This window comes from Globicephala melas, chromosome X, assembly GCF_963455315.2.
Source record: "Globicephala melas chromosome X, mGloMel1.2, whole genome shotgun sequence".
Classification (NCBI taxonomy): Eukaryota; Metazoa; Chordata; class Mammalia; order Artiodactyla; family Delphinidae; genus Globicephala; species Globicephala melas.
The window spans coordinates 37,837,178-37,863,343 of NC_083335.1; the positions used below are offsets into that span (position 1 = coordinate 37,837,178).

General features: G+C 36.9%; 1 protein-coding gene across 4 annotated transcripts; it reads right to left on the reverse strand.

The window, feature by feature from the left end:
• Positions 1-2,239: 2,239 nt before the first annotated feature.
• On the reverse strand, positions 2,240-23,425 carry PWWP3B (PWWP domain containing 3B). 4 transcript variants are annotated; one of them, XM_060292924.1, is made up of 6 exons: positions 23,295-23,425; positions 22,475-22,587; positions 20,896-21,081; positions 9,420-9,551; positions 7,095-7,159; positions 2,240-6,061 (listed from the first exon to the last, which is right to left on the reverse strand). In XM_060292924.1, the coding sequence occupies exon 6, from the start codon at positions 5,836-5,838 to the stop codon at positions 3,757-3,759; it is 2,082 nt and encodes a 693-aa protein (XP_060148907.1). In that variant the 5' UTR covers positions 5,839-6,061; positions 7,095-7,159; positions 9,420-9,551; positions 20,896-21,081; positions 22,475-22,587; positions 23,295-23,425; the 3' UTR covers positions 2,240-3,756. The 4 variants fall into 4 exon arrangements, with proteins under 4 accessions (XP_060148907.1, XP_060148906.1, XP_030705063.1 ...); XM_060292923.1 differs by having other exon boundaries at positions 22,475-22,645; positions 23,295-23,348; XM_030849203.2 differs by lacking the exon at positions 22,475-22,587 and having other exon boundaries at positions 23,295-23,373.
• Positions 23,426-26,166: the final 2,741 nt, after the last annotated feature.

The following is a 26,166-nucleotide window of genomic DNA, read 5'->3' on the forward strand; positions in this document are numbered from 1 at the left end:
ATGCTGTAAGCATTATCAGATATGCTGAGTCATATGACCTGAGTAGCAGAACAACTTGCACTGCAGATCTGAAAACTTGGTGGGGGACCACAATTTTCCACTGCAGCTGCTAACATCAGACTTTGACTTGCCAAGTCTCATGTTTTTCTTTTTGTACAAAAGAAGTGAGCTGTTCATACTCTAGCCCTGGAATACTATCTATAAGGTATTGCCACAGATTCCTGTCAGTCAAACTAGTTTGACTCCACTCTGACCTTACTTCGCATTATGGTAATTGTACCCAACTTGCTTCTGAGGTTTTGTGCTGCTAACTGGGCTCTGACATTCTGGAATCTTATCATCTCCATTGCAACATAGTTTAGTTCCAATCATGGCTTTCAGAGGAGAGCCAACATTGAGTTTCTCAAAAATGTCAAGTGTTCCCCCTCACCAGCACAGTCTTTATTATTGTAGTGTCTTCTCTGCCCTCCTAGGGCAAGTAGTTTAGAGATAGGTCCTCGTCCCATGCAATAAATTATTTCTAATACCTTCACTCCCTTTGACCTTCTCACCAATTCCTCAGTACTCTGGCAAGGAAGTTCTAATATCTCCATCTCATTTACTGTAGCCTGTTGTCCAAGCTTAAAGATGCCACCCAAGCAGCATATGAAGGCAGCTCCAGGACATTGAACCCTGAGTCATAGCTTTGTACTCCTATGACTCATGTCAGTGAGTCCTCAAAATCCATTCCAATGTATATTATCCCAGTTCATACTAGTACACATTAGCCCGTTCCTACAGTTCTTTCTGGATTTTCCACCTAAACAGAGACTGTATTTTGTTCCTTGTGCTGTGATGATGCCTTACCCTTGTCATGAGTTGGAAGCAATGAAAAATATCAGTGTTGGGTGTTGAGAAAGACAAGCAATGTCTTTTTGAGGTAACTGCCTTAGATGAGGCTATTGCCTTGTCTCTAGGAACAGGGAGGTTGCTCTCCAATAGTAAGGGTTAGGGGGCTGCTTTTACCAGGCTGAGTGTACAGAGGATTATAGGTATTCAAGATTCCCACACTCATCACTATTCCAGGTCTCAGAGTTCTACTCCTTCCTTATTAGGATACATATATTGATATAGAGATCTTTAAATGTTGTGAATGCAGTTTCCATGCAGCTCTGCAACCTTACAATTAGAATCTGGGTCTGATATTCAGCAGTCTGCCTTATGACTGGAGGAGATGAGGGTATTCTTAATCCAATGTGTTAGGGTGAATAACAGGTTGTGCATTTCCATTAGACACACAAACCTAGATTACAGATCCAGTTTAGGGCAATCTTAGAGGCTGCCCTAACAACCACTCAGGCTGAAAGGGATCTCAGAATCCACACTGAGTTGGAAGCCAAACTCATCTATTTCCACACCCCAAATGCCAACTTACTTAAAGAGGAGAATAAATGCATGTTTAGGCACATCTTCCTTACTTCAAAATATGCCACAATATAAATGACATCCTAGGAGGAATTAGGTGCCCCTCCTTTACCCCAAACCAAACACCCAGGAACTCACAAATATGGGGAATCCTCGGGCTTTGGTTTTCAAATACAGTTAGTCCATGAGGTTAAGAAATATTTCTCATTATTATGATGAAGAAGTGCATCTTAGTCATTTTAGAAATTAGATTGTCATCTGGCTCACCTTAAATCTGGTACCTTAAATTCTCAGAGCAGAGCTTTAACCCACACATTGCTTGCTCTATTGACCCACAATTGTATGAATAAATGAATGAATAAATGAATTAGGTAGTAAATAAAATATTAGAGCCAAGAGATAGAGTTAGCTCCACTGAGAAAACAGAAGCTGGGTAATATATCAGAATCAAAGGGACACAATATTATAAACAGTGTGTTTTCCCAGGGTATAAGGTCCACATATAGTGTGGTGATGGTCTGTTGTCAAATGATCCTCAGAATCACGAGGATCATGAGGAAACTATGTGGATTGGTACAGGCTATATGCCCAAGGAGTCTGGTCTTTGTCAGGCAAGAGACAGGGTCCAGAGAAGGTTCTGTGAAATCTGAAGCTTACACAGTTTTGAAGGCTTTCTTTTAAAATAACACAGAATCAATCATGAAAGTGAATATTTATTTAGAATTATAAGATAATGTATAACAAGATTAAAATCATGACAACTACAATAAGCAAAAATTCCAAACAAATCATATATATATATATATATATATATATATATATATATATACACGCAGAAACACCACTTATGTAGCTGTACAATCTGAAGTATGGTGAAGTGGACATCCAAGGTGAAAGATATAATAGTTTTATGGAAAATCAAAACATCGAACTTCTGCAACTTTTACATAAACACGTGGCCATGTGAACACATAACAAAAGCCCAAGAGTGACAGCTGTCTCACTCTGAAAAATGCAGACAGGTTCATGTAGAGCCCTTAGCATTTATTTTTACATCAAACTTTTAAAATAAAATAGTTCTCTTAATATTTATTCTCACTAAAGTCTTGTTTCCAGTTAGAATAAACAGTTCACTGGCTTCAGGCTTTAACTTTCAATTGTGTATTTTTAAACACATTGGGATAATTGTCATATTTTGCCAAATAGAGACTTTTTCTGTGACCCATTTCCAAATTCACAGACTTTGGTCCATCTACTCTTTCTAGTAGTGTGGAATGATTTACCAGTTGGAATTTATATTATTGAAAGCAACTGGAACTACTGCATGAATAAGCCAGATGATAAAAATTGCTTGGTTTGAAACAAGTGACTATGTATTTGGAGATACAAGACTCAGAACAAAGTGCTTGCATTTTCTACAGTTTGTATCAAACCAGATGGGCTCTTAAGCAGTCAGTCTGGACTCATACATCTAGAGTAGCCAGACCATGAATACAATGATTCTAGCTACCTTCCACGTGTGGTCAGAAGGCTATATTAAGATACAGCCAATGTCAGTTATGAAGACAGCCGAAAGCCTGTCTGTTTTAAGAAACCATTCAGCTATTGAATGATAGACACTTCCATACATGGAATTTCAGGGAAGTGTAGAATGGACAATCTTGTTCAAGGCTGCCAAAATTATTTTCTGCATGCTGAGATGTTATTCACACACACAAAGACTGCATGCTGGTAATTCATTAACTTTATTTTTGAAGTCCACATTGTTTTCTTGCAAAAGCAATTGTAGTTAGTTATAATATATAGCAACGCATCTCTATCTTTGGTTCTATATCTCAGAGATATTTTTTTCCAAAAATAAATAAGCATGGCAAGAAAAATAATTCAGCTATCTTAAGAGAAAACCTAATATTTTATAAAAATTAAGCAAAAATATATAATTGATGCTTTTTAACTTTTTTCTAATTATCTTGCTTAATATCTAATACCAGTGCAACTTTAATGTTAAAATGATTGTGCACACTGTATTTAACTATACAGCATAGACACAAAAATGTCAAAAAACAAAATAGCACTTTCCCTTATAAATCATTTAGGAATTATGCATTCTAAAAATGTATGGGAAAGTAGAACTGCTGAAATATGTTAATAATTTGACTTTGAAGAAGCACAGGAAAAGGAAATGAAGATGTAGGAAGAGTCGTAGATCCTAGAGATTGCAAAGAAAAAGTGAACTCATCACCCAAAATCTCCCATTTCTGGAAAATATTTATATGTTAGAATCATTCAGAGATTTTTTAAAAAACTAGCATCTATGGAAGTTCCCTGTTATGGTTTGGACTCTCAGAAGATTTAAGGAGCTTCATTTGTTAATGGTTTCCGTCTCTTTTCGAATATGATTTTTGCATCAAATAATTCTCTTTCCCTGTATCCTAGAGATGGCCCTTTTAGATACTTTGCTTCTGCTGCCTTGTAATCTAATCCATCAACAGCAGAAATTGAACAAATGATTGCTTCCGGCAGAAGAACTTCCAGGATAAATTTAATTTTATCATCTCTTATCAGAGTCAGCATTTTTTCATCTATTTGTTTGTAGATTTCTTGTAAATATTTCACCACCTCATCCAACTGATCTTCATCCTCAAAGTATGTTTCAATACAGGGTGTGAACCTATTTGCATTCAAAAATGATTTCAGCCATCTGGACCCTTTCATGCCTTTTAAAATGGCTAAAAGATGGCTCTCTGTTCCCTTTGTATTCACAATGAAGTCCACTAGGTTCTTGTTGGCTCGGTCCCGAGCAGACTTCATTCGGTCTGGAAGAATTTTCTGGAAGGACATTTTCTTGGTCTGGGAAGTCACAACCATTGATTCCACAGGATTTTCATTTTGCAGCTTTGGAAATAAGTTCCTGAAGGTATCCTGTTTGATTACTTTCCTAAGTGGATAACTAATGTCAGCAGCATAATACTCAAGGAAAGAGCCTACAAAAGAACCACAACCTATTCTAACTCTGTAGTCACAAATCAGTGAGATGCACCAGTCAATACTTTCACTGTAGTCCTCCCTGGCTTTATCTACTAGTGCTTGTTTCTCTTTACAGTCAAATTTCTTTAATCTTCTAAAAGGCACTCTAATGCCTCTCTTTTCAGGATTCATATTTGCCTCAACAAAAAGCACACTTGCTTTTCTCTCTTTTCGCCTGATGCTTTTTACCACTGCTGGCCAAAATGGATATTTTTGATATTTAAACCAGACTATCATTCCTGTTTCAAATGAACGTGGCTCATAATGAAAAATGAAACGTGGAAGTTCTTCATCTTCCTCATTGTCATCTAATATGGAAGCATCAATAGAATTTAGATGAACTGACTTGTCAGAAGCTTGAAGTTCTTCCCCAAGTTCCTCAAAATCCAGTCTCTGAAGATTTCTTTCATTATTCACAAGGAGTGAATAATCCATGGCATGGTTAGAGGCACTAAAGGAAACCTGGTGTTCCCATGAAGAAGGCCTAGGGGATGCCACAACACCCATCTCTGATTCCACAGTAGGTTGATTCTGGCTGGTATCTGAGCATGGATTGGAGGGGCCCTCTCCAGGATCTTCACTATTCTCTGAGAAGGTAGAGCATTCAGAGGAAATAGCTGGGGCCTCTGGGCAGATGTCCTGTGCCTCCTCTTTCAAAGCTTTGGGCACAGTGAAGCTATCTGATTGTAAAGTTGGAGTGAACTTTTCATCTTTAACATATACATCCTCCTCTTTAATTGTGGAATGCAAAGGCATAATTGTTGAGATGTCAATCTTTTTCTTGCTCTCCTTTTCATCCTCATCTTCTGAAAGTGAAGGGAAAGTGTGGCGCCAGCTGAAGTTTTGTGATGACTTTGTTTCCATTTCACTTGGAATAGTATCAATGACTGCATGCACCCGTGATTTATCATCATACAGGGAATCATCACTCTCTGAAGATACTAACAGGGATGTTGAATTTTCATTTTCCTCAAGACACTTTGGTAAGTCTCCTTCGTGCTTCCGATACATTTTACGAGGGGGTGAATCAGAAAGCTTTTGTGGTACATTTTGAGACAGTGTCGTGGTCTCTCCCTCATCTGAACTGCTTGCTTGAATCAAATTTGTTCTCTCATTCAGAATATCCAGTGCCATTTTTAGTGACCTTGCATAGGCTGTTTCCTCTCTAGGTGGGTCACTGACCTCTGACTGTGCTGCTAGTGAGAAGGCAATAGCTTCAACTTGAGATTTACTGAGGATCTTTGTTTCTGTGCTTTCCACTTTAATTGTTTTATCTAGTGAGAGTATCTGAACTTCTAGGGAAAATGTCTTTTTTCTCTTACTGTTTGATGAAGCCGCAGATCTGGACAAAACTTTTGCTGGCCACAGCTGGCCTTGCCAATTGCATAAGACATACTTGGCATCCATTATGATTTAGATTTGTGTGCCAAGAGTTTACTAGCAGAGATTGAGGTGTCTGGCTATTCTTGTCACTGCTAAGGAAGTTCCTACCACAAACAATACTTTTAGCAATGCCCCTGTTAAAACTACAAAGAATTACAAAGGGTTTACAGCTTGTGTGGCCTGTTCTCCAGCTGAATTTCCCAAGGATGCTTGAACACGTTGTTTGAATGGGACGATATGGAAGATACTGAAATAACGAAAAGGAAGAGAAGAGAAGTATCAGCAAATAAAATTATTTTGCCAAAGTTGGTGAGCAACTGCAAATAGAGCAGAGACAGAAGAAAGGACAATGCTCAGTGGGGCATCAGACGGAGGAGAAAAATGCAGAATAATATAAGGTGTGGGATGAGAATTGGAAAAGTATTTTTATAATATCCCAAACTAAAGAACTTACCCTCATTATTGCACATGATTATTAAAGAGTGACTGTATGTGCATGATGGCAGAGATGGTGTGTCAGGAATTCTATGTTATTAGATATTTTCGGACTTCTGTGCCCCTAATGTTATACCTGGGGCAGCGGGACTCTGAACTTAGCGTGCATCAGAATCATCTGGAGGATTGTTAAAACTAGATTTCTATGCCCTATCCTGAGAATTTTATTCAGAAGGTCTAGACAGAATCCAATGTTTTGCACTTCTAATAAGTTATCAAATGATGCTGAGGCTACTTGTCTAAGAACTCTTTGGAAGCACTGCTGTAGCTGAACACACAGCTTTATAAATTTTAAGCTATAAATGCTTCCTTGTCTACCCAAAGCAGGGAGACAAAGATAATAGGGTCTCTATCTCTTGAACCCAGACCACAACACAATGACCTTGTTAATAGCATGAGCTTAGAAGATAAAAATTCAGAATGGCTACCAGGTTCACATATTGGATAGGATAATTATCAAGGATCTCTTGAGAGTCAAGTGGTTGGATAGGACCTCATGTAGAAATCTGAATAGTCTCTTGCATGAATTCTTCATAGTGGTTTAACACATGAGATTCTGTCCCCAAAGGAGAAGCTATTACTTTTAATTACAAAACATTATGGCTATAGAACAGGGAGCAAAATGAATTACACCTCAAATTCTCAACCTAACATGATTTTAATATGAAATGTAGTTTTTAATTTAAAAATGCTAAAGCTGCAGAGAAAGAAACAAAATAAATTATACCCCAAGTTCTCAACGTGTTTTTAATGTGAAATATTTTGTGAAATGAGAAGAGCCTTACCCAATGTCATGTGGATCAGGCCCTGTGATCTGTCTGTCTTGATTCTCACTCCAAAAGGAGACAGGCTGTTCAAAAGGAGACAGGGAATCAAACAAATGGACAAGGCATAAAGAAACTTCTCTACCAAAACTTTAGCAGGCATGTCATTCTGAAACACAGGAATGAAATGAAATCTCATCTGTGATGTAGATGTTTACTGTCCTCCTTGGTTTTATTATTTTAAATTCTCTCTGTGTGATATAGTTATGATATCTGGTTCATGTTTAAATCATCTTTCCCAGGAAAAGTGTGAGGTTAGGACAAGAAAGGGAAGTAACAATTGCCTTGTGTCTACTATGAACCCGACTATAGATTTTGTTTGAATCCTCAAATCAATCACCGTGTGAATTTTTCATCCTTTACACACATAATTTTTTTTCAACAGAATTTTATTCACACTCTACATGCTGTTTCACAGTCCACTAATACAAAATATGTTTCATTGCTTTATTGGCCTCCTTCATAAAAATGGTTGCCTGGAGAAAATTTAGGAAACCTGTCAAGCGCCACCTTGTGACCAGAAGCTGAACTGCAGCCTCCTCAGGAGCTATACACAGAGCCTCAATCACTATCAGATTTTTCTTATTTATGAGAAGGGTGGGAACTACATTTAGCCAGCCAGGAGCCTTTTCAGGCTTCTAGAACTTTCTAAGTTCAAGGGGTTTATTGTGTAGGATAAGAAGATTAAAGTGTCTTCAACTATAATGTTTCTGGTTATAAAACATGCAGAAGCTTATTAAAAATTGAAAAGATGCAAAAGGATATATGCAAAACTAAGTACAACTCTCTATATAAATAATCACTCTGAATATTTTCTATCTTTCCAGAGTTTTTTACATGTATAGATAAATGCATATCATTTCAAAACAACATCAGATCTCAATTAAGAGCATAGTTCGAACATCATCCTACATAAGTATTTTCCACATGATTTATGAATTACTTTAAATGAGGTTTTTTCCACATTTATAACATTTTATCTCAATATTTTTCCTGATGATGTAAAACAAGTAAATGAGTAAGTATATATCAATATTTTAAATATTTTAAAAATAGCAGTAAAGCTAATCCTGTCTCTACAACTACACAAATAAACAATCCTGTTAATAGTGTGGCAGATATGTTTTCCCAGATTTGGTTGCATGAATTATATAGTAGCATATATATGTTTTACTAACACACATATTTATTTTTAAGTGAGATAATATAACAAATGCTATGCTACAAATTGCTTTTTTCACTTTATTTCTCAGACATTTCAAATCTCTACATGTAAAGGATTATGTTTTTATTTTCCAGATACATAGGTATTCCACTTATGGATGCACACTGCCATATAATATTTTTAAAATTGCTAGTAGAAATAAGCCAAATCCTCTCTCTGTCTCACTCTTAAACTATATAGAAAAATGGTTATTGCTGACCATGGCCATACCTGTGGTCTGAAAGAATGAGTTGCAAGGAGGACACAGGCAGGGCTGTAGCCAACACAGCAACTAGGCTACGCGCTTGATCAGGTCCAGGAAAATTTCCACTATCGGCAAAAGACCGGGGTGGGGGGGGGTATGTCTGCATGTCTGTGTGTGTCTATGAATGCTTATGTGTTTGAAGCAAATTGGATATGCTGTTTCAGCTTCATTTTTCTTTCATGATTATAAAATTAATCATGGGGAAATTTACTCTAAAGATGGTGATATAGGCTAAGAAATAATATTAAAATAGTAACTTGACCATCCAGAAATGCTAACATGGGAGCTTATTTTCTCCCAGATTTTTTAAAAATATCACACATATATACATGCATATATATGTGCAAGTGTCTTCACTCAAATACATACTTGTTCCCCTTTCCACGCTCATGTACAGGTGACACACACATAGTCTATGTGTCAATCAAATTATAGAAGTATTTCCCTCCATGCTGTCATATATTTTTATCCATCATTTTCTGTGTAAATTAATAAATGCTTAAAAATTCAAACAGTAACAGAATGTCTAGCAATATAAACATCGAATGCTAAGTCAATAAATTAGCATGAACGCCCGTGCTGCACTGAGGTCTTAATATAGAGGCTGTAATCTGATCACCCCTTCTCCCACTGTGGACTTTTAAAGCACTGGGAGATACAAAAATTCCAAAGGATTAATTCTTTCAAAATGCCAGCAATTATCTCAAAACCACACACTTATCCCACCACTCTAAGACCACTGTCCCTATTTTTCTCATCTTCATTGTAGGGTCCTGAGAAATCCCTATAAAATAACTAGCTTTAAGACAGCCATTACCTGGAAGCTTCTTGTCAGCTGCAGCCTGGTAAAATGCAGCTCCTCCCCCAAGACTGGTCTGGCACAGCTCACTCCCAAGCTTCTCAGAGAATGCTCCACCCCCTCCCTGTGATGAAGACAGACGGTCCTTCCCTGAATTATGGGAGGGAGAATTGCCCAGTTAAACTGCTGAAGTGTTAAAGGGTAGAAATGTTCCTTTTTAAAGAACTTGAAAGTGAATTGGCAACAGGTGTCTGTTTAGTTTCCCTTAGGGTGTTGATTTCTTGAAAAAAAGAGGTTGCAAATCACTTTATTAAAAAAAAACTAATTTAAACTATTTTATATTTTTTCCTTGCCTTCTCTGCACCTTACCTTGGTAGGTAAATTTAAAACCCAGCTGGTCATGCTTCATTAAAATAGTTCACTAAGGATCTTGACTGGGATTGCACTAAAACTGCACATCATTTTGGGGAAAATGACTTCTTTATAATTTTTTTTATGTTTCCAGGCCATGGTATGTCTCTCCTTTTATTCAGTTCTTCTCTTAAATGCTTCAGAAATTTCCAGAGACGTCTTCATGAACACAGATATTTCTGTCAGAGGCTGAAAATCACTCATTAGGCAGGAAAGCACCCATTTCATATACCCTCATCAATAAATGGCAATTACTTCTTCTTATATTTTATTGGTATTTTTCACTCACACAATTCAATGTGGGGGAAGTTAACTTTCAAAAATTCACATGTATTTGTATGTCTGAAATATATCTTGCACATTCTATTAGTTAAAATTCTCCTGTGTAGGGGTTTCCCTGGTGGCGCAGTGGTTGAGAGTCTGCCTGCCGATGCAGGGGACACGCGTTCGTGCCCCGGTCAGGGAAAATCCCATATGCCGCGGAGCGGCTAGGCCCGTGAGCCATGGCTGCTGAGCCTGCGCGTCCGGAGCCTGTGCTCCACAACGGGAGAAGCCACAACAGTGAGAGGCCCGCATACCGCAAAAAAAAAAAAAAATTCTCCTGTGTTAAATTAAAATTTAGATTTCTGCTTTAATTTAGAAAGTCAATTTTAAATATTGCTAGTGGTAATTTTGGAAATGAAGATATATGGAATGAAGTGTTTTATTTGGTCTCTGTATTATATAATATGTAATATATATATTTATGTATAAAATATTTATAAATAAATTTATTTTATATATCTTATTTATATATAAATTTATTTATTTTATATAAAAACTTAGTTATATATAAAATAAACATATATATGTAAAAGTTTTTATTATATAATAAAAAAGTTGATCTTATATATAATCAGCAACAAAAATAATTTTCTTATTATATAATTAATCTTTTCAAAACTTTCAAAGTATTATTACCTAATTTAAAGAGGATTATCAAGCTAGTGTAAATATGGATTTATTTAAATGAAGAGATACATTCAATTATATATTTTATAATGTAATATTTCTTTCTCTCTTCTTATTTCACATGTTTGGGAAAAACCAAATGCACATAAAATATGGTCATTACATTAAAATTATACTTTGCTGTGTTTATTTTGTCTATTTTCTATATTGCACATAAATCAGGAAATACTACACCACCACACCATTTTCCAAACAAAATGCAAAGTAAAAGATTAATTCCTTGGACAATATTTTATATTTCATTGTTCTGTAGAAGGAGGAGGAGAGGAATGATACCCAATAATAATTAATGCTACTACTACTACTACTACTATCTTAATGAAGATAGATAATAATTATAGATGTAATAATATCTATACATCACCGTATGTATATACAATGGAATACTACTCAGCCATAAAAAAGAATGAAATTTTCCCATTTGCAGTAACATGGATGGACTTGGAGGGTATTATGCTAACTGAAAGACACTTAGCATAATATCACATATGTGGGATCTAAAAAATACCACAAACTAGTGACTATAACAAAAATGAAACAGACTCACAGATACAGAGAACAAAGTAATGCTTACCAGTGGAGAGAGGGAAGAGGGGAGGGACAATATAGGGGTAGGGGCTTATGAGGTACAAACTACTATGTATAAAATAAGCTACAAGGATATATTGTACAACACAGGGAATATAGCCAATATTTCGTAATAACTATAAATAGGAGTATAACCTTTAAAAATTGTGAACCACTATATTGTACACCTGTAACAAAAAAAAGATTATGTATTCTGAGTGCTAATATAGACTTGTTTCCATAGATACCTAATCAAGACTAATTAAGGTGTTTTCTAAACAAACAAAAAAAATAAAGTAGACACCAGCCACTGAAAACTAAGGCTTTGGCTGCTCTGGCAGAAGGATACCCAACATCATCCTAAGTTTGGGAGGACCCTAGAACTGAGGTCTTCACAACCCATAATATCTTGTGTCTCTTTACATCTCCCATTCTGGAATTCAAACTGGATTATACATTGAATGCTGTCAATTCAACAAACATTTGTTAAGCATGTGTATTTCTAGATGTTGAACTGGGTTCTGAATTAATCAGGAGCAGATAGTAATTCGCTTTGACCAAGTATTAGTTTACTAATACACCATCTCCCTCGATTCTCACAAAATCTTGTTAGGTGGGTATTCTGAATATTACCACTTTGTAGATGAGGCATTAGAGAGGTTAATTAACTTTTACAAGGATATCTAGAGACTACTGGGCATATGGGATTTGAATCCTGTACTTCGACTCCAGAGTCCATGCTTTTAATCATTAAAACACACTGAACCTACCTCATCACAAATGAAAAATGCTCTAAAAATGTGGGCTGGATGAATGGTGAATTAATGAATTTGAAATAGTTATGTACTGGGAGTCACTTCAACTTAAAAGAGAATCCTGTATCTAATTTAACATAAATTAGTCTTTTATAACATAATTATTGGAGTGAGTGACATCCCATCACTTTTGCCAAATTCTATTGATTGGAAGCAAGTCACAGGTTCTGTCCATACCTAAGGGGAGGGAACTACACAAGGGAGTTGGCCACCTAGGGTGTGTCTACCACAATACTGTATGATTACATTTATGTGACATTTTCAAAAAGAGAAAAGTATAGTGACATGATCAGTGGCTGCTAGGGGTTATAGGTAGGGAGAGGGTGTGACTATACAGGGATAGCACAGGAAGTTGTTGGGGTGATGGAATCTTCCATATCCTGACTGTGATAGTGATTATATGAATTTATACATGTGTAAAATCCAAAGAAGTATATACAAAAAGTCATATATTATATATGATACTTTAAAGTATGATTTTAATGTATAATAATTTAAAAAATTAAATGGAAAAATTTAATAACTAGTATATAAAAATCAACTCTTGTAAGTATGCTTCAGAAATATTCAGCTTCTTCCTAAAGCACATTTAATAACAAAGAAAACAAAAATAACACCCATACATATATTATTAGAAAGCATGAGTTCCATTTCAAATTAGGATATAAAAAGCTGTAAGAGAATGCCACCCATAACTTAATGACAAAAATCTAAATAATCTACAAAACTATAATATCCCTTGAGCTCATCACAGAACTGAGGTAAAACGAATTCCAAAGGGTAACCAGCCCCTTTGGCAAAGCATGGAGACAGAAGTAGCTGTCACACAAGCAGGTAAAAAAAAAAATCAGCTGAAAGCTTAATGAATTTTTAAATTCTTAAACTTTTAATGGGCTAGTGTGTCAGTAGTTTGGAATATGTGGCATCCAAGACACCTATACGCTCACTGCTATTTTTCACAGTCCTTAACCAGAAGCACATAAACATGACTGGGGACAACGCAGAAGACCAAAAAGAACCCATGTCAGTGTTCAGGTATGCAGGAGGCAATCAGCTGTTGCTGGCGGACAGACACGTAGCCCCACACACTAATTCAAACCCTTCAATCATGGGAGGCAAAAGCCTTAAGTCACTAGGGGAAAAGCAGACGCCACCTTCCTGGGGAGGGGAAGATAGGAAACCCTCCCATCCCCAAGACAAAGGCAGAAATCCATAGCTACTGGGGAGCAGTAAAAGCAAAAAACCTCTGCCCTTGAGAAGGAGCAGTAAACCTTTGAGTCCAGGATCCTATATGAGTAAAAAGCAGTGGTGAGCTACTGCTGAGGAAGGGGCAAGAATATATCTCCCACCAAAGGTCAACCCCAGATGTAAATCAGAGGCTAGCTGACATTCGGAGGAAAGAATGCTGAGAAAGTGCAACCATCAGGTCTAGGTACATAGTGCCTCTCTAAGGTTGAGGTTAGACAGAAAAACAGAGAACACTCCTTGCCTCACCACGAACCTAGCACCTAATAACAGAGGCCCACTGCTGCAAAACAGGCAAGAGCATGAAGAGAGACACCACGCTCCCCAACCAGTGGCACAGGTGTAAAGGGACTGCTGAAAATTTAGGATGGAGAAAGACCATTGGGAAAAATCCTCTGGCATTCAGGCTGCACTCTAAGCAAAATAAAGTTTGTTATGCAAGCCAGATGATAATGAAGTGAGAAAAGGAGGACACAATCTCCAACGTATTTTATGATGCAGCATTAACCTCATACTAGAAAAAAAATATAACAAGTGAAGAAAATTACAGATCAATATGCCTCAGAAACAAATCCAATGATACAGAAATGATATAGAATTACAGAAAATGATACAGAAAAAATCCAATGGTATAGAAAAAGGATAAAATATTATGAATAAATGGTGTTTATCCTGGAAGTTTAAGGATGGTTATATATTTGTCAATCAATCAATGTAACTCACCATATCACAGACTAAATAAAGAAGAAAATAGAGAACATCTCAATTGATGCGGAAAAAGCATTTGACATAATTCCACAGACATTCATGATAAAAATGTTTGGCAAACTAGGATTTAAAGGGATCTCAATCAACCTGATCAAGGTTATCTATATAAAACCTAAAGTTAAAATCACACTTAATGGTGAAACATGGAATGCTTTTCACCTAAAATCAGGAACAAGGCATGGGTGTCTGCTTTCACCACTTCTATTCAACATTATACTGGAGGTCCTAACCAATAAATAACACCTGAAAAATAAATTAAAACCATGCAGATTGGAAAGGAAGAAATAAAACTGTTTTTAATTGCAGACAACATGATGATCTATGCAGAAAATCCCAATGAATTTACCAATAGAAAAAAAAGCTACTAGACCTAATACGTAAGTTTATCAGTATAATTGCATATAAGGCTAACATAATTTGTTTCTATATAATAAAATTTGGAAGTCGAAGTTTAGCAAAGTACCATTTATTATATCATCAAAACCCAGGAAATACTGTTAGAATACATCTAACAAATATGTGCATGATTTCCATGCTGAGGACTTCAAAAAAAATGGTGAGAGAAATTAAGGAAGAGCTGAATAAATGGAGAAATACATCAAGTTCACTGACTGAGAGATGAACTATTTTTAGGATGTAACTTCTCCCCAAACATATCTATAGAATCATTGCAATCTCAATCAAAATCCCAGCAGGATTTCTGTAGAAATTGAGAAGGTAACTCTAAAATGTATATGGAAAAGCAAAGGAACTAGTAGAACAGCCAGAACAATTTTGAGAAGGAAATACAAAGTTGGAAGACTCACGCTACCTGATATCAAGACTATAGTAATCAAAATAGTGTATTATTTGGCACAGGATAGACATATAGATAAATAAAATACAAATAGACCAGCAAATATGGTCTACAGATTTCTGACAATGGTAATTAAATGGAGAAATAATGGTCTTTTCAACAAATAGTGCTGGAAAAATTGGACATTATATGCAAAAATATTCACTCTGAACGCTTAGATAAGATCATATACAAAAATTAACTCAAAATGAATTACTAACTTAAATGTAAAAGCAAAAACTATGAAATTCCTAGAAGAAAACAATGTAGAAAATCTTTGAGAGTTTCATTTAGGCAAAGATTTATTAGAACACAAAAAGCATGGACTATAAAAAAATTTCATAAATTTGACTTGAAAACTTCTGCTCTTCAAAAAATAAAATGAAAATCCGGAGTGGGAGAATTTATTTGCAAAACAAGTATCTGATTTAAAAAATTGTATCCAGAATATATAAAGAACTCTTACAATTCAATAATAAGATTAACAGCCCAATTTAAAAAATAGACAACTAATTTAAATAGATCTGCATCAAAGAAAATATATAAACATCAATTGAACACATTAAATAATGCTCATCACTATTAGTAATTAAAGATATGTGAGTAAAACTACAATGAGACACCACTAACACCTTTATAAAAATGGCTAATATTAAAAAGAGAAAAAAATCTGACAATATCAACTGCTTGCAATGATGCAGAGCTACTGGAACTTATACATTATTGGTGGAAATACAAAACATCACAGCTACTTTAGAAAACAGTTTGGCAGTTTCTAATATAGACATACACTTACCAAAAACCCAGATATCCCATTCCTTGGGTACTTACCCAAGAGAAATGAAACTCATGTACAAAGATCTGTTCTGGAATGTTTATAACAACTTTAATCATAATCAGCATAAACTATAAATCTACTGGTGAGTGGATACAGAAATTGTAAAATAACAGAATACCTGTAAGCTATAATAAAGAATAAACTACTAATACATGCACCAACATAGGTAAATATCAGAAATGTTATGCTAAGTGAAAGAAGCCAGGGGCAAAATGCTAGATATTGTATGATTCCATTTATATGACATTCTGGAAAATGAAAAACTATAGGGACAGGAATCAGACCAGTGGTTGCTAGGAATTGGGGTTGAGAGAGAGTACTGACTACAGTCAGGCAAGAAGGAACATTTTGGAGTTATGGAAATATTCTATACCTTGACTGTACTGGTTATTACATGACTGTATATGTTTGTCAAAATTCATAAAATTATATACCTAAAAGAGTGAATTTAACTCTATGTAAATTATACCTTAATAAACCTAAGTCTTAAACAGGCATCCAATCAGAATATGATCTATCTAAGAAGTTGAAATTTTACAGTAGAGTAATGGGGATACACACAGGAATTTTGTTTCTACTTTTGGCCAATGATTGCCAAAGGAGGTTGTGAGTTCCACTGGTATGTGTAAAAATGTCCTCTGGAGTGTGCAAAGAATATATTAGATATTCAATTTGTTTAACGTCTTTATAAATTTTTTGTTATGCTTAGCATCTTTATTTTTTTAATTTTTATTTTATATTGGAGTATAGTTGATTTACAATGTTGTATTAGTTTCAGGTGTATAGTAAAGTGATTCAGTTATACATACACATATATCCATTCTATTTCAGATTCTTTCCCCATATAGGTTATTACAGAATATTGAGTAGAGTTACCTGTGCTATACAGTAGATCCTTGTTGATTACCTATTTTATATATAGTAGTATGTATATGTTAATCCCAAACTCCTAATTAACCCCTTCCCCCCACCTTTCCCCTTTGGTAACCATAAATTTGTTTTCTGTGTCTGTGAGTCTGTTTCTGTTTTGTAAATAAGTTCATCTGTATCTTTTTTTAGATTCTACATATAAGTGATATCACATGACACTTGTCTTCCTCTGTCTGACTTATTTCACTCAGTATGACCATCTCTAGGTCCATCCACGTTGCTGAAAATGGCATTATTTTGTTCTTTTTTATGGCTGAGTAGTATTCAATTGTATATATGTACCACATCTTTTTTATCCATTCCTCTGGCGATGGACATTTAGGTTGCTTCCATGTTTTAACTAACTTTTATTAACTTCTACTTCTGAATTTGTTTTAAAAATGTTGCGGGGGGCACCTAAGAACCTGACTTTTTTTTTTTTTTTTTTTGCGGTACATGGGCCTCTCAGTGTTGTGGCCTCTCCCATTGCGGAGCACAGGCTCCGGATGCGCAGGCTCAGCGGCCATGGCTCACGGGCCCAGCCGCTCTGCGGCATGTGGGATCCTCCCAGACCAGGGCACGAACCCATGTCCCCTGCATCGGCAGGCGGACTCTCAACACTGCGCCACCAGGGAAGCCCCAGAACCTGACTTTTGATGCGTGCCATTCAACCTTATGAGTAGAAGGACAGGAAGGAGCAGAAGTCAAAGCGCTATAATCTGGAGACAGAGATCTGGTTAAGAATATGTCCCCAGTAAGAAAGTAGAAGCCAAATAACATAAGAGATACAGAATGGTTATAGAATAAACAAATGTCAATATTTTTAGTGTATAAGGGCCATATAAAAGAGTAAAAATGGTCCATTTAGAATACTCCCAAAAACTACAAGGGGGCCATAAGCATAGTTAAAGAAAGAAATTTTAGATTCTTAATGGATATTCGAAATATTCAATGACCCCTAAGGCACAGGCACAAACAGTTGAAACTGCCTGTAAACAAAGTTAAGATCTTATTATTAATGTTCACTGGCCGAATGTCAGCCCACCTAAAGCAGAAGAGTATCAGAAGAAAACTTACGAAGGATGAGCATTCCAGGTAAGAAAAAGGCAAGCCAGATAGTGAATCACTGCCACGGCCAAAGGGACACAATAATCTCTGGTCAAATGCATGTAAACATGATTGGGAAAAAAGAAAAAACAACAACAACCAACCAACCAGTGACCTAGAGGTCACAAGAAGATAAACCTGCCATATTTGGAGATTTTTGTATTTCCCAAGTAATGCTAAAACCTACACAGTGTCCATGGATGAAGCTGCTAGGAATTCAAGAGTCAGGATGATGGAATGGGAAACATTAAAAGAAATAAAATGAAAGGAAGGTTGATGAGGACCCCACAACGTCATCATCACAGCACATAGCAAATAAAACTTTATTACAGGGCTTCCCTGGTGGCGCAGTGGTTGAGAATCCGCCTGCCAATGCAGGGGACACAGGTTCAAGCCCTGGTCCAGGAAGCTCCCACATGCCACGGAGCAACTAAGCCTGTGTGCCACAACTACTGGGCCTGTACTCTAGAGCCCGCGAGCCACAACTACTGAGCCCATGTGCTGCAACTACTGAAGCCTGCGTGCCTAGAGCCCATGCTCCGCAACAAGAGAAGCCACCGCAATGAGAAGCCTGCGCACTGCAACGAAGAGTAGCCCCCGCTCGCTGCAACTAGAGAAAGCCCATGCACAGCAACGAAGACCCAACACAGCCAAAAATAAATAAGTAAAATAAATAAATTTATAAAAAAGAATAAACTTAAAAATAAAAAAATAAAATTTTATTACACTCTGAGTATTCAAGTAGATAGACTAGGTTGTAGTGTTCTTCAGAGGATCATCAAGCAGAGAAAGACCTTCATTGTATCTGCCTTGGGGAATTTAAAGATAAAGGGAATCCCTTTCTCACTGCACCCTCCACCCCCACCAGCTTCTGAGACACCCAGAGGAAAAGAAAGATCCACGCTGGACCAAAATTATTCCTGTGAGCACTCTGAATAAAGGTACTTATCAGTTCTTTAGTGAGGAAATATGAGAGACTGTTAAACATATACCGTCTGAATTTCAGAATTTCTCAGACAAGCTTTATGCCAAGCTTGTTATGTGTTAGAAGTCCTCAAACAGATATTCAGACATGGGTTTCTGACTGAGTTCTAACTTTAATAGCTCACTAAAGGGACCACTGGAGCTACCAGATATCAAAATATATTACAAGGTTAAAATAATTTTTAAAAGTTCAGTAACAGTCTAAGCGTGTAGCAAGGAGTAGATATGAACATAAGAAGGAAGGGGAAAAGAAGAAAAGATTTCAAAATGAGCCATTGAAGATGTGAATGTGCATGTGATTGATTGGTACATCTAGATATAGACTGGGAATCAACCAGTGAACTCCAAATCATCTAGAAAAATCCTTAGGTCATTGGTCTGTATATGACTGCCTGGTTAACCACAAACACAGTGATTTTACAGGCATCTATTTGCCTTAGGGCTACTAAGCAGTTTCCCCCTTCTGTGCTCATACATATCCTCCTGAAAACTTGCAAGGAAGCTTGAATAAACAATTCTGAATGAGCAATACTCAAAGAAATGGGAAAGAGAAAAGAGAATAAGCAAAGGGATTTCTCTGTCAAAGGAGAAGAAAGGTGGAAAATAAAAATGGAGAAGACAGACAAAAAGATGAATAAATACTGGGCACCAAAGAAACATACTGTGGTTGGGGAAATATATTTAAAAATACAAGAAAAGAGGGCTTCCCCGGTGGCGCAGTGGTTGAGAGTCCGCCTGCCGATGCAGGGGACACGGGTTCGTGCCCCGGTCTGGGAAGATCCCACATGCCATGGAGCGGCTGGGCCCGTGAGCCATGGCCGCTGAGCCTGCGCATCCAGAGCCTGTGCTCCGCAATGGGAGAGGCCACAACAGGGAGAGGCCCGCCTACCACACACACACACACACACAAATATATATATGTACAAGGAAAGAGAAATAGTTCTATAATGCCCCTGTATGTAGGCCTATTATAGCTATTAAATATAAGGAATGAATGAGCGTGTGTATGGTGGGAGCTTCAGAAAGGGGAGTGTTGAGGAATGAAATGCATCAGGGGCACCATTGCTATTATTGGGTGTTTTGGTATTTTGGGGCCTCCTGAGGGTTATTCTAGGGTGATCTTTTAAACTTTTAAAGTTTCAGTGCTGCCCTATCTAGGCAGCAAGACACAGATACTGGGGTTTGTGTCTCTTGGATTCAGACAACAACACAATGACCTCATTAAGAGGATGAGCTTAGGAGTCAGATATTTGGAATGGCTGTCATGGCTACTTATTGGATAGGGTAGTTTTTTTTTTTTTACATCTTTATTGGAGTATAATTGCTTTACAATGGTGTGTTAGTTTCTGCTTTATAACAAAGTGGATCAGTTATACATATACATGTGTTCCCATATCTCTTCCCTCTTGCGTCTCCCTCCGGATAGGGTAGTTTTCAAGGATTTATTGAGAGTCAGGCAGTTGGCTGGGACCTGCAAGTCTTCCAAAAGTAGACATCATCATACTCATTTGCATAACTTCTTTTTTTTTTTTAAAGAAGATTTCTGCTTTATCTTCAAAGTACAGAAATATACTACCAAGTGGCGATCACGGCCAGTGGCTCTCCTTAGATGGCCAGTGAGGGCCTTGGGGCACAGAAGGGCAGTGCGACCTGGACTGGGGCTGCGTCCTGTGTCTTCTGTATTATTTCTTCATAGGAGCTTAACACATTTAATTCTTTTCTGCTTAGAATCCGTGGTTTTCATTTAAAAAGTATGGTCACTGGACCAGAATCGAAACAAATTGCATCTCCCTCCCAAGAGGGAGGAGATATGGGGATATATGTATATGTATAGCTGATTCACTTTGTTATAAAGCAGAAACTAACACACCATTGTAAAGCAATCATACTCCAATAAAGATGTTAAATAAAAATAAATTCATCTTTTCCAAAAAATAAAAAAACAAATTGCACTCCATATTCTCAATTTAACCATGTTTTAACATGAGACGGGAAGAGTCTTACCCAATGTCACGTGGATCGTGCAGGATCTGGCCCTGTGACCTGGTTGTTTTTATTCTCACTCCAACTGCTTGTCCAGCAGAGCTTTCTCCCTGCTCGGCACTTTTGTGGTCGTGCTGCCTTTCTGAGGCTCAACTGGCATCACATGCAGATTCCCCAGGTCGTGTACATCTTTGATATTAATCTAAGCTGTCCAAAAGTAGACAGGGAATCAAACCAATTAAATGGAAAAGGCGTAAAGAAGCTTCCCTACCAAAACTTTAGCAGGAATATCATTCTGAAACACAGGAATTAGATGAAATCTCATGTGTGATGTAGCTGCCTTATTTTCCTTCTTGTTCATGTTATTTGAAATGTTCTTTGTGACACAGTTATGTTATTAGGTTCATGCTAAAATCATCCCTCTAGTGAAAAGTATGCTTTGGGGACTGGAAAGAAGGGAAATAACAATTGACTTGTTTCTTCTATAGGCCAAATCTGTGTAGCTTTGTTTTCAAAATGTTTCTGTTTGGGTCCCCACATCAGTCCTCATATAGGGCTTTTTTTTCCTAGGCATGTACAATTTTTTCAATGGAACTACAATCACATTCTACATGTTGTCTGATAGTCTGCTAACATAAAGTACATTTCATGGCATTGTTTCCTTACTTCATAAAAATAGTTGCCTAGAGAAAACATGGAAAACCCTACAAGCGCCATCTTGTGACCAGTACCAGAGCTGCATCCCGTTAATACTAGATCCTTCTTAAGGGAGACGGGTGGGAACTTACATCCTGTCAAGCCAGCAATTTTCTCAGGCTTCTAGAATATACCATACTCAAATTTAGAGTTTTGTTATGCATCACACAAAAAATGGAATGCTAATGTCTTTAGTTGCAAGGGTCTGACAAAAAATTGCATGCTTACTGAAAATTGAAAAGATACGATTTTTAAAAAGAAAGTATAATTCTGGAAAAATGATCAATATTATTATTTCCTGAGTATCTTTCAACATTTTTCTTTACATATATACATGATACATATAACTTCAAACCAGCTTTTTACCGTGCTCAAGCTCACAGTTTGAAAGTTTTTCCATATTGATAAGTATTTTCAATGTGACTTTGTTTCAATCACTTCAAATGTAATTTCCCCCTAATTTGTAACATTTTACCTCAAACTTTTTTCTGATATTGTTAGGAAATGACTAAATATGCGTTAAGAATCATTTTAAAATAGAGATAGTAAGGACTGTCCTCTCACACTATACAAGTAATCCCATTTAGTGTAGGTACCCTTCTATTTTTTCTGATGTTGTTACACATATTGTATTAACACAGTCCTCTATCTTTAAATGACCTAATATGGTGTTTGCCATTCTTCAATTTGCATTTTTCAGCTAGTACTACTGCTCAGACATCTTTTCAAATCGCGACATTTTCATACTTTTGTCAGCTATTTAACGTTCAATTGTAGTTGTATGGATGCACCACGTCACATAATATTTTTAAAACTGCTAGTAGAAATAAACCAAATCTTCTCTCTGTCTCACTCTTAAACTTAAAAGATATAGAAAAATTGTTATTGCTGACCATGGCCATACCTGTGGTCTGAAAGAATGAGTTGCAAGGAGGACACAGGCAGGGCTGTAGCCAACACAGCAACCAGGCTACGCGCTTGATCAGGTCCAGGAAAATTTCCACTATCGGCAAAAGACTGGTGGGGGGGAGCGGTATGTCTGAATGTCTGTGTTTGTCTGTGAATGCTTATGTGTCTAAAACCAAATGGATACAATTTGTTTCAGCTTCATTTTGCTCTACTAATTATAAAAATTATCATGGAATAAAACAGTTCTAAAAATGCTGAAAACTGGTTAAAATATATTTTGAAATCCCCAGAAGTCTGAACACTCCAGAGATGCTGACTATTAACATGGGAATCTAGTTCCCTCTGTAAGAAAAATGCACATATTTTTTTACAAATGTTATCACTCAACAGCATATCTGAATCCCTTCCACGTTCGTTGTACATTTATATTTGTGGTTGTATGTGCCAAGCACTTTTTATGGTTACATTTTTCTATCAGTTATGTTTTGTAGAATAATAAATGTTTAAATATAATAAAATCTGTAACGAAGATAGAAACATGGAATGCCATGTAAACAATTAACATGAACAGCATGCCTCACTTAAGTCTTAATTTAGATGCTGTAATCTGATCGCCCATTCCCACACTGTGGACTTCAAAAAATATCGGGAGAAACTGAATTTTCCAGGGGACTGATTCTGTCACAGTAACAGGAATTTCCCCCACACTATATTCTATTCCCACCTCTCCCAGGCAACAGTCTCTATTTTTTTCACCGTAACACTATAGCCGAAAGAAATTCCCAGAAAAAAACTAGCTTTAAGACAGCCATTACCTTGAAGCTTCTTGTCAGCTGCAGTCTCGTGAAATATAGCCCCTCCCCCAAGAGTGGCCAGGCACAGCTCACATCCAAGCTTCTCAGAGGATGCTCCGCCCCCTCCCTGTGATGGGGAAAGCAGGGGGCCTTTCCCTCAATTAGAGGGAGGAGAATCGCCAAGTAAACTGAAATTCACTTAAAGGGGAAAAACGTTCATTTTTAAAGGACTTTAAAGAGAAATGGCAACATGTGTCTCTTTCATTTCCATTCAAACCACAGGGGTAGGTGATTTCCTGTAGAGAAATAGCAAATCTCTTTATCATACAGTAAAGACCCAGTTGAAAATATCTCTTACATATTTTTCTTGCCTTTTCTGGTAACATTTCTACAAATTATTTTAAGACTCAGCTGGTCAAGGTCCACTAAAAGACTACACAAAAGTCCTTGTTGTGATTGCAGTGAATTAATACACTATTTTGTGGAGAATTAAATCTCTACAATTTTAATTCTTCTGGCCCTGGGACATGATATGTCTCTTTTGTACTCAGTTTGTCTCCTTCATCCTTCAGAAAGTTTAAGTTTTTTTCAAGTAAAGTCATTTTTTAAAACACAAAACATCAACCAAAATCCTTAATGAAGAGAGATATGAGAGATATGTAACTGAATATACTAAAACTGAAAAAAGAACTACTTATGGTAAAAAACACTATAAAGCAAAGTTGAAAACATAAGAATAAACTTGACAAACTGTTTTTCATTCAAGAAACAGCTCTAAAGTAGCTCTTACAAATTAATAAGGAAAAAAAGTGAGGTAAAAAAATGAGCAAGGGACAAAAATAGACAATTCACAATATTCTGAGGGAAAAATTCTTACCCCCTCCCAACATTTACTTTCCTGTGAGCAAGCTCATGCAGTGCAACTACATCTCTGCAAGGGTATCTCTGTCCTTCTTGTACAGTTGCAAACCTCCAGGCTGTTTGGTAAAATTGTTAAAATTTGTTGTTTTAAAGTCCGCTTGACTCACAATAATCAATGCCCTGCAACTTACCTTCACCTTGTACTAAAGCTGACGTTTAGGCTTCCATCTGCAACTTCATTTGTTTTATATCAGTTTGTTCAATTTGTTCAGTGTAGAAAAGGAGGTGCTATTCATTGGGGGTCCTCAAAACCCAAACATCCAAAATAAAAATTAAAACTAAACAATCCATAAAGGTACTCACCTCCCCTAATAAAGAGATGCAAACATAGACAGCAATGAGATTTCACTTTTCTACCTAATTTGACTTATAATGAGGCCAAAAAATGATACAATGGAGAGTTGACAAGAGAGTGAGGAAATGGGCACTCTTGCTCACGAGCAAGGTCACAAAGCTGGGAAGACGGCAAAACAAAATCAAAGCCAAAGTCTTATCAGAATCCCAAACAGAAAGATGTGTTCTCTCTCCACCAGTACTCATTGCCTCCTGGGCTTGGAATCCTGTCTCTTGAGTAGAACCAAGGATGATGTCATTCACCTTCAGATTGTAGGGGAATTAGTCAATGTAACCTCCAGTGAGTGTCAACCTATGTCCTTCCTGGTGAACACACTGGTGAACCACAATAATTTTCAATAATTACCGTACTTATCTATAACTCTCCACCTCTCACACAAATTAAAAAATATATTTCTGCACTATGCTCTTGCACTGACCATATCTTCATTATAGTTTCACTTAGCCATAGAGTAGCTACGATCTGTCTCTTTTGTGTTGCAGGGTCCTGGCGGTACAACGACTGAAAATAATTTGTTACGCAGGGAAATGCCCATTTCATCCTATCCTCATTTACAATTGGCAACTTCTTGTTCTTGTGCTTTTGTTGTTTGCAATTTCTAATTCAATATCCTCTTTTATTGAGCTTTTTTGTTCACAAAATATTCAAGAAATTAAGAGTTAAATTTAGAGTTTTATTGCCTTTAACCTAGGGGTGTTGTTTCCCAGGAAGTGCCAAAACCTACATACTGCCAGTGGATCGTTCTGAGGGTTAGTTCTCTTAAGATAATGTTATGCTAATTCAAACACAAAAAATTATAAAGTGTAGGTAAAGTTGGTAAGGCCCTCACAACCCCATCCATCATCACAGTGAACAAGTAAACACAACTCCTGTCTCTTGCCACCTCTGACTAATTCACCTTAGAGAAACAGAGCTGCAGTATGACACAGCTCTTCCTGTGATTAACAAACACAAAGAAAGAAAACTGTCTGCATGAGGGTCTCTAAAGAAAGAAGCCATCATTCTTCCAGACACATATAGCAGAAGGGTCAGGCTGGATCAAAATTATTCTGTTAACCAATCTGAGTAAAGGACATTAAAATTTCTTTGGTGAGGAGATATGGATTTCTGTCTGTAGAACCCAATGTCTAGCCTTGGGTTTTGTCACAGAGGCATTATGACAGAGTTACGTTTTTGAGTGTTCAAACAGGCAGGCAGGCAGGCAGACAGCTGTGGGTTTGAGACCTTTACTAGCTCAGTGGAGAGAAAAATTTCAAATCCTTGATAACTATGCTAACTTGTCATGTCCCCATACTAGATAGCACAGTTAAGAAACATGCATGACTCACAAGCATCTCTGACATTAACCTAGGGTTAAACCACATTTAACGGTACAAATAATAAAAAAAATAGTTTAGTAGCTGTCTAAGGTGTAGTGAGAGACGGATGAGACAGGAAGGAGGGAAAAGGGGGAAAAGAAGTCCTAATTTAACCACAGGGAAACTGAATTTGCACATGTTCAGTTAGTGCACTGGGATATAGACAAGAACTCAATCAACAGATACACAATGTGCTGGAACATTCCTCAGGACCCTGGTCTGGTTCTAGTTGCCTGGTTTTCTAGAAAATCAGTGTTTA

Bases quoted from the DNA above. Each gene is read 5' to 3' on its own strand.
- PWWP3B (XM_060292924.1), bottom strand. From the start codon at position 5,838: ATGGATGCCAAGTATGTCTTATGCAATTGGCAAGGCCAGCTGTGGCCA.